Source organism: Cryptomeria japonica, chromosome 10 (genome assembly GCF_030272615.1).
Source record: "Cryptomeria japonica chromosome 10, Sugi_1.0, whole genome shotgun sequence".
NCBI classification, from domain to species: domain Eukaryota; kingdom Viridiplantae; phylum Streptophyta; class Pinopsida; order Cupressales; family Cupressaceae; genus Cryptomeria; species Cryptomeria japonica.
In genome coordinates this window covers 18373182-18382264 of record NC_081414.1, presented here as the reverse complement: position 1 = coordinate 18382264, position 9083 = coordinate 18373182, and the positions used below count along the sequence as shown (strand labels likewise).

The following is a 9083-nucleotide window of genomic DNA, read 5'->3' as shown; positions in this document are numbered from 1 at the left end:
TGCTGTATCTCGTCGTTCCCTTCAATTAAAAACTGACTTTTGCCATCTACTTTATCTCTTTCTATCTAACTTCTGTTATGCAGGTCAACTATCCACCTTTCCAGTAGGCCCACATCTTAATTTATAGATAATATCGAAGGTCAAAGCTGCTCGTTACACAATTGCCTGAAATTAGTTTAACACCTCATAAATGTAGAGCAATAAAGGTCACCAGATCTGAGCCATGGTGGGAACAGGGCTATTTTGAACATATGTTTGTAGAAGAGTAAATCAACATCTGAGGATCAAAAAATGGCTTGTGGGTAGGAGAAACGTGTGGTACTGGTGGGTTACAAATGATGCCCAGGTTTTACTTCTTTCTGTCCACTAACAAACCAAAAAACAAAGACAGTAGTTTCTAACAATAACGATGCTAACTACCCAATGGGCCAATCCAATTAACAGATCTATTCTTTAAAACGAATTATTTTTCCACAATCCATCCCTTCTTTAATACTCTATCTGTATCCACAGCAGGCACATTTATCATGAATTTTGTGCCCTATTTAAGGCCTTACTAGGCCATCAGGATTTGATTAAGCTGCATCGCCACAACAGAAGATTTCATCAGTTTGCTGCAAGTTAGGTAGCGAAGATGCCTGCTTTTACTCACAGGGATTTGGATGCAGCCAAAGGCAGGGGAAAGGTTGTGTGCGTGATGGATGCATCTACTTATGTAGGACTATGGATTGTTCAGGGCCTTCTAAACAGGGGATACACTGTGCATGCAACTATTCAGAATGGAGGTATATATTTTTATGCATACAGTTGCAGTTTTCAGTGGATTGAAATAATTGAGGGTGCCATAGGGAAGATTCTTCTCTAGGACTAATCAAGAATGTCTATGTAGAAAATTAATTTTGTTGTTGCCTAGTTTAAATACAATTTGTGGTTGTCCAACTTTAATACAGTTTGTGTGTGAGAGAGTTTGGCCTGAGTGTTGATATTTCAGATCATATTTAGTCATCCATCACGAGTCGATTGAAAAGTATAGAATTGTACAATACAGTTATGCTTCATAGGTTGTATGTAGTGACAGGGTCTGGTAATTATTACTTTTGATATGTTGAGTCTATTGGTTGTTTGATTTGGTGGCAGGTGAATTTGAATCTTTAAAGAAATTAAGTGGGGAGCGGTTGAAGATCTTGTACGCTGATATGTTGGATTATCACAGCATAGTGGATGCACTTAGTGGATGTTCTGGTCTTTTCTACACTTTTGATTCCCCTCAATATGATGTAAGTAGATGAAAAGACAAAACAAAGGACTTTCAATGGTCATTCATGTTCTTTGAGTGTACTCATGATTTTCTTTTTGGTTATGTAGGAGGAAATAGCTGAAATTGAAGTGAGGGCAGCCCACAATGTCCTGGAAGCATGTGCCCATACTGAAACTATTGAAAAAGTGATATTCACATCTTCAGTCGCTGCAGTAGTTTGGAGAGAAGATAGAAATTCAATTTGTGACCTCCATGAAAGGCATTGGAGCGATGTGAATCTTTGCAGAAAATTGAAGGTTTAATGCAATACCATCCATCGCCACTGTACAATTTTTGCAATAATGTCTCTCCCATATGTTAATAAGATCTAAGGGTGTGTCATTGTGATTACAGCTGTGGTATGCACTGGGAAAGACACTATCAGAGAGGACAGCGTGGGCTCTGGCCATGGACAGAGGCGTAAATATGGTGACAATTAATACAGGCCTGGTTGTAGGGCCTGGCTCTGCATACAAAACGTCAGGATCCACCATAGCATATCTCAAAGGTAACACCTCAATTATGACCATCTCGTTTTAGTGAAGTAAACTTTGGTTTTTTCTAATTTGAGCCGTGTTACTAGATATAGGAGATGTTCCTAGGTGAAATTCTCTGCTTTTGTTTTGTAAAACAGAATATGATTCATTGTTTATGAGCTAACCAGATCGATTTGGTTGTCCTGAATTGCTCAGATTCTGGTTTACTGACATAATATATATTGTTTATAATTCTTCTAGTTTATTTGGTTGTCTTGAATTGCTCGGGTTCTGGTTTACTTACATAATATATATTGTTAATGGTTGTTTTAATCTATTGGATTCGATGAGTTTCTCTATTAGCTGGTTCAGCTATTTTACTCCTGTTTCACTGTAGTTTTTCTATTTGAGAGAAACCTTTTAGCTTATAGATTTGGTCATTGAATCCATTATCAATTCTTATGTTGGATTTTAAGATTAATGTATCAGTGGCACTGTGGCAGCATCTTTGATTTAATTTGATAAGTAGTGCACCTTTAGCTCTTCTAATATCCACAATTGGAACCTTGTCCATGCTTCTAGCTCCATGTAGAAGGGATAAGTCTAGGGTATTCATGGTAAGTCTAGTTCCATGCGTTATGATTGAGAGAGCTTCAACCTCCAATACTGGAATCATGGAACCACAAAAAAATGATGATCTCTTGAGAAATGTGGTTCAAGTGCTCTGTGTCATATTATGAGTCGGTCCGAACCTATGAAATTGAAATGAAAATGTCATCTACCATGTTAGCTCTGCAATCTCTTCCAAAATGTGTATACAAGTAGAAGAAAGAATTTTTATTTAATCTCTTGCAATTGAAAATTTCTTCTCTATTATGACCCTCATCTATGGGTTTGAGTGCCTAATTCCATTCTTCCAGATCATAAATATAGTCAGCCTTCATTTAGTGATGTTGGTCTTTTAAAAATTGTAAGGGCTCAATGATGCAAGGATAGTCAATCTTCATTTAGTGATGTTGTTCTTACAGAAATTGTAAGGGCTCAATAATGTAATCTTTCTTTTCTTCTCTGTGTCATTAATTTCACAGAACATTGTTGATATACCTAGATGCAAACTTGTAGAAGAAGTAAAATCTGGTTGGAGGATTGTTGTTGAAAGTTGAAATGGATGTGGTGAGAACAGGTGCTGCACAAATGTTTGAGAATGGACTGTTAGCCAGTGTGGACGTAAGATTTGTTGCAGAAGCCCACATCTGTGCATTTGAGGAAGCTTCTGCATATGGGAGGTATATCTGCTTCAACCAAATGGTCAACAATGCTCAGAATGCTGACAAGCTTGCAGAGAGTTTGAGATCACTGGTACCATTTCCTGACAGGTACCAACACTATTACTACTTCTCTAATAAATGTACAGTTGTAAACAGAGGAGTCAACTATGTTACCAACTTCCTTGCATTTTCCACATTTATAGCTGAGAATTTATTGTGTATTGAATTGTTGGGTGGTTGACAGATGCGAAGATACAAGCGTGTACCAACAGCGGTTGAGCAACAAGAAGCTGACTGAACTCATGCTTGAAGCAGACATTGAGAGACAAGTCCCAATTGCAAACGAAGCCTTTCAAAAGCTTATGTAGTCAAAGGCTTACTAAAGATATCAACCACCCGTGCTTGAGTAGGAACATATTGCAAAGTGACTTCATTAGCCAAAACTTTTTCACGAATAAAAGAGTAATTTAATAGCAATGTGCTTCATTTGAGAATGCATGACTGGGTTTTTGGAAATACTTATAGCACTAGTATTATCATAGAATATAGGAATAGGTTTCTCAACATTAGTCCCCAAGAGATAGAGGCCGAGGAGGAGAAGGTTCGAGGGGGCGGAAATTAGACTCTGCCCATATCCAAGAGAGTTTGAGCCATCCATAGTAGTTGAGTATAGCATGATGTAGCAAAAATGTACTCTGCTTCTACTGTAGAAAGAGAAACATAATCTTGTTTCTTGCTTTGCCATGCCACAAGACAATAACCAAGGAAAAATGCAGCACCACTTGTGCTTTTTCTGTCATCTAGACAACCAGCCCAATCAGCATCAGTAAAAGCCATTAAAGTAAAATTTTCACTTCTAGGATACCAAAGACCAAAATTAAGAGTGCCCTGAATATACTTAAATATTCTTCGAACAACAGTAAGATGGGACTGTTAGAATCAAAGATTACTAAGAGGGGGGGGGTGAATCAGTGATCTACAAGAAGTTAAAACTACAAATTTATTCTTTATCCACCGGTTAACAATGCATAATAGATAAGAGCATAAACATGCAACAACAAATGCACAAATCCACAACACCAAAATTTTTACATGGAAACCCGAAAAGGGAAAAACCACGGTGGGGCTGGAACCCACAATATTCATATACTATGGCTAGGAGTACATAAGTATTACATAGATGCAGAATGCACTTGCATTCAGACTCATTGCCTAGAGCTCACTTCTCAATTACAATTGCCCGGAGGGCTACAACCCTTAAGGAAGTCTCACTGACTTAAAATTTGATTACAATAGGAATGTACAATGAAATGAACTCTTAGAAAGCATCTGACAATGCAAAAATGAGTTCCAGTTAGGTTCTAAATCACTGACTGTCTCTGCTCTGTTGAATACTCTGTCTCTGTCTTTGTCAACTACCGGTTGATCTAAAACCAAAATGCGCACGTGGAACTATGCTCAATCTCACCAAAACTGATCATCACACACACAACAACGAAAATCAACCACCAAATCATTCTTATATATCCGGTCTTGCCACAAAAACAATCTTCTTCATGTCGGTTTCAAGAAATGTAATGTGTAGACCAAGTCATCATCAATCTTTGAATAACCCATAGCACCAGACCAAAACATTATAACCACATGCTTCCCAAAGGTCTTTCCAAACACTGAGATCACAAAAACAATCACCAAAAATATCGCAACCATCAAAAATCATTCCGGACCAGCACATTACCAAAATACCTCGTTTTGCCCTGTTCCACCGGTTATCTATTTACCGATTACCTCCAACTTTCGGATACGATGAATCATGATCACCAGATCGAATCACCACGAAGAGTTGCCATCAATGACAACCCTAAACAAATAATCAACCACCAGAAGTCACCTAAAATCACCAGATGAGTGTCAATTGCCAACAATCTTCCCCTTTGGCATTGATGGCAACACCTCTGAAAAATGGCTAAGTGTTGAAACTTGTGAAAGAAACCTGTTCACCAGAGGAAAGAATAAAACAATTATGAGACTCCCCCTTAGATCAATATTTTGCATCACCGAACTAACTATACTCTCTATATATATTTTTCACCTCATCTCTCCCCCTTTGTCAGCAATGCCAAAGATGGGATGTTGCCCAAAACTGATACACAACTGAATACTTTACAAATATTTAAATAAATCGGCATAAGTATTCTGCAAAAATATTTAAATAAATAGGCATAAGTACTCTTCAGGTTATCCAAAATTGTAATGAATGCATTGAATAGTGTGGCATGAATCTCTTGCTCTGTCAAGTTTGATGGTACAGGTCGGGCCATTTCCTTCATATAATCCGCCTTATTTCTTAGCAAGGTATCTATCCAGACAGCAATCAGGTTCCGGAGCTCACCCACTCTCCTCAAAATTTTCTCCTTATCAGCTTGAAAACCAAAGATTTGATCATTCAAAGCTATGATTTGTCCTTCAATGCTCTTTGTTAGAGTTGCATTGGGATCAAATGATTGTGAAATACTTGCCAACTTGCCCTGATAGTCATTTATTTGCTTATCAATATCAATAATGAACTTGGGAAAAATGAGACATGATTTGTACAGTTTGCCGGCTTCTAACAATGTGTCAAAAATGGTCCGCAGTCTCTTATTCAATGTCACCCTGTCATCCTCAATCATCTTAAAAAATGTCTGCTTCCTAACTTCCTTAAATCTAACCAAAACCTTTTGAGTAGTTGTCTTCTCCAAGGAATCAAAATTGTTATTCACATTATTAATCAATTGAATCAATTTACCGACGAGGCTGTCTTTTGAATCTAGTTGTATATTTGTAGCCACGTTCTGCAAAACATCAATAGACATCAAAATTAACTTTTTATCTTCGATCTCCGACTTCACCAGGTCTTGGCTAGCCTGAGCTTGGACTGCAGCAGCAAGCATAAGATTCTCTGGAGGAGAAAGCTTGCCAAGGTCAATTGATCCATCAAGGTTGATCTGTGGTGAAATTCGTATTACCGAAGGAGTGGCAATTGTCGGATCAGCTGTGCCTTTTCCTTTGTCCATCTTAACTGACTCAACATCCTTCTGCTCGCCCTTATTTCTAATATTAGTTTTTATAGGGGCTGCAATGTTGTCGATCACCAGAGGATTGTCATTGGTCTCAACATCAACTGTGGTGTTACCTTGGTCGTCCGGTTGATCCTTAGACCGAGTTTCAACCTTTTGACTTTCAGAATCACCTATCTTGTCTTCCGGCTGAGATGATTTGAAGGCATCCTTGTACAAAGGGTCATTCTGAATGATCTTCTTCCAAATTTCCTTTGTCTTCCTTCTGACCTCCTCAACATTGCCAATCATCAACTTGTTTATTCTGTTTTTGCTTCGAAATTCCTTCTTATTGGCTTCCTCAATCAATCGGTTAACTTCATCATGGGTTATACATGTACAAATATTTAAAAGTTCTCTTTCTTTCATCTCTCTATCCATTTTATTTGCATTCACCCTTCTAGCATCAATAATGTTGTACAAGTCCTTAGGAATGGACTTCTCTAACTCAATCAATGTCTTACTAAAATTATGTAAATACAATACTACAACTTCCTCTACTTTTCTTTGGGCACCATCATCAAAATTGTCAAAATTTGCTTGAAGATTCTTTAAGTTTCAATCCACAAGCATTTCATCAATCAATTGGTCTGCTGTCAGTGGAGGAATTATTGTATACTTACCTTCTATATTGTCGGATTCTAGATCTTTGTCTAATTCACTCTTCATTGGTTTGCTTCTTTGGGGTCTTTCGGAGGGAGCAAGATCTGATTTTGTCCTCTTGCTAGGCTGCGCTCCATCGGATTGAGGCTTCCTCACCTATCTAACAAATTGACCCTTTTTCAGTGCTCTAGCTACCTCTTCCTCAAACTCTGTCTCTGAGGGCACCAGAGAAACTGCAACATAAGTCCTTTTAGGTTTTTCTTTTTGCTTCAACACACCTTTTCCAGATGGGGTAGGATTTGTAGACTGTGCCACCGGAGTAGGAGCGGACTTAGTTGTCTCCTTTTGTGCATGTTTCTCTTTGGCCTTCTTCACCTCCTCCTTGGTAAAGCCCATCTAAGCAGCTACTTCTTTTGCCATTTTGGTCACCTTTCTCTTCTGGGCAGGGGCAGTAAACTACTAGAGAAAACTAAGATCTTTCTCCTTGAAAGTCCCAAATATCCCTTCCTTGGGATCCACCGGTTCACTCAGGAGATGTTGTGCATAAGCTTCAAGAGTAACTAAGTCAACTTCATACCCCATGGGAATGATCCAAACAATCAGAGGCTCCACTGCTTCCATCAAACATTGATCCTTGTCAACCATGAAGCAAATGGTTTGCTCATACTTCTCTACCACCTCTTTAGGAATTCTTTCCTTGTTTTTCATCGAGGCTTGAAAGGTTTTGAAGTATCCCTAGAGGACATATATCCTCTTAGTAGCATCACCAACAACCCACAGACCTTCCTTAATCTGCATGGATACCGGTTTGTCATAGGCCCATTGGACCTTGCCATTGATACCGGGTATCTCTTGCAAAAAGTATACTTGAATGTATGCTTTTTGTCCTTCTTAATTTTCTTCAAATTACTCAACAACTCATTCAAAAGTGTTGTGCACATGTCATACCTCTTATCCTCTTTAAGTATCTCATATGCAGAGTATATTGCAATACTGGAGATGGAGTTGTACCGGATGGATTGGTAGACCTTATAGCCCACCACCATAGAAGCAAACTTTACATCATTCTCCAGAATATCTTTTACGATCATGGCTCTGCTATCAAATTTTGATCTAGTTGCAACCATAATAGTGTCATTTAATACCTTCCTCAAGCTAGGCACCACACCGGTTTGCGCCAAACCAATTACAACATGGATCGCTTGCTTAGTGATCTTGTGGGGCTTATCTAGTCATATTAATTTGTCATGCACGTGGTTCAAGATGTATCAAATCCATTCTGCCTCATCAAACAGTGGAAAATGAACAAACTGTGAGAAACCCTTGTCCTGCAACGCCTTATATTCAAGTTTGAGATTTACCAAACCATCAGCCAAATGCTTGTTATAAAGATCCAACATATCAACACATTCAAGTTCCTCAAGGTCGCAGTGAATGTAAGCCCTGATGTCCTCATTATGCAACATATTATAGGGCATAGATGAAAACCCACCTGTCGGGTCATCCTTGACCGATTTGAATGGATTTTTCTTGAAAATAGGACGAGCCCTATCCTTGATCTCAACTACCAAAGGTGTTGCAATTTCAGAAACTGAAGCCATTTGAATTGTAGGGTTTGCAAACATGAAAAAACTAAACAGATAAGTACCTCGCTTCACAATTGAGCATAAGAAATCACTTAGTAAGTCATTGGAATCGCTATTAAGATCGCCAAGTTTCTTTCTCTCGCTCTTCTCTTATTTGCTTGATCACATTGTGTCGAATGAAGACTTCAAATGCACTTTTATCATTTGAAAACCTAAATCTCCACGATAATAAATGCGGTAACCAGTTGTCATAGTTTTCATGAAATTTCATACCGAAGCACAAGATCCTTCAGAAATTTCCGGATATCATCTCCACATATGATTTACTCCTTCTGCAACCTTTCGGAATTAATTGTGGACCGCCGAAGAGGGGGTTCTTAGAATTTTCATGAAAAACTTCCCCTAAGGCATAAAGTCCTGATTACAAAATGAAGTTCCTGCAGTGGATTTAGGTACAGATCCATTATTTGCCTTAGATTCATCCTTATTTACCCACATCTTCTTATGTTGATCTTTGATCTCTTCAACCTTTGTCTTTCCTTTCTCATTTGATTTTTTCTTGTCTACCAGAGCACTGTTCTTGCTTTTGCAGTACTTTGCAATGTGACTGGTTTTGTTGCATGCTTGACAAACAACATTATTCTTCATAGATCTGAAGTTCATCTGATTCTGTCTCATCCTGCACTGTTTAGAAATATGTCCAAACATTCCACAAGCATAGCATCTTTTGTTCTGAAGGTTATTCATCACAACTC

At 38.4% G+C, this 9083-nt stretch overlaps 1 protein-coding gene across 1 annotated transcript; it reads left to right on the top strand.

Annotated features, from left to right (window-relative positions):
* The first annotated feature begins 236 nt into the window (after positions 1–236).
* Positions 237–3518, top strand: LOC131076733 (cinnamoyl-CoA reductase 1). The gene is made up of 6 exons (XM_058014042.2): positions 237–785; positions 1138–1277; positions 1366–1554; positions 1652–1805; positions 2957–3149; positions 3286–3518. The coding sequence occupies exons 1-6, from the start codon at positions 635–637 to the stop codon at positions 3407–3409; spliced, it is 951 nt and encodes a 316-aa protein (XP_057870025.2). The 5' UTR covers positions 237–634; the 3' UTR covers positions 3410–3518.
* The last annotated feature ends 5565 nt before the right edge of the window (positions 3519–9083 follow it).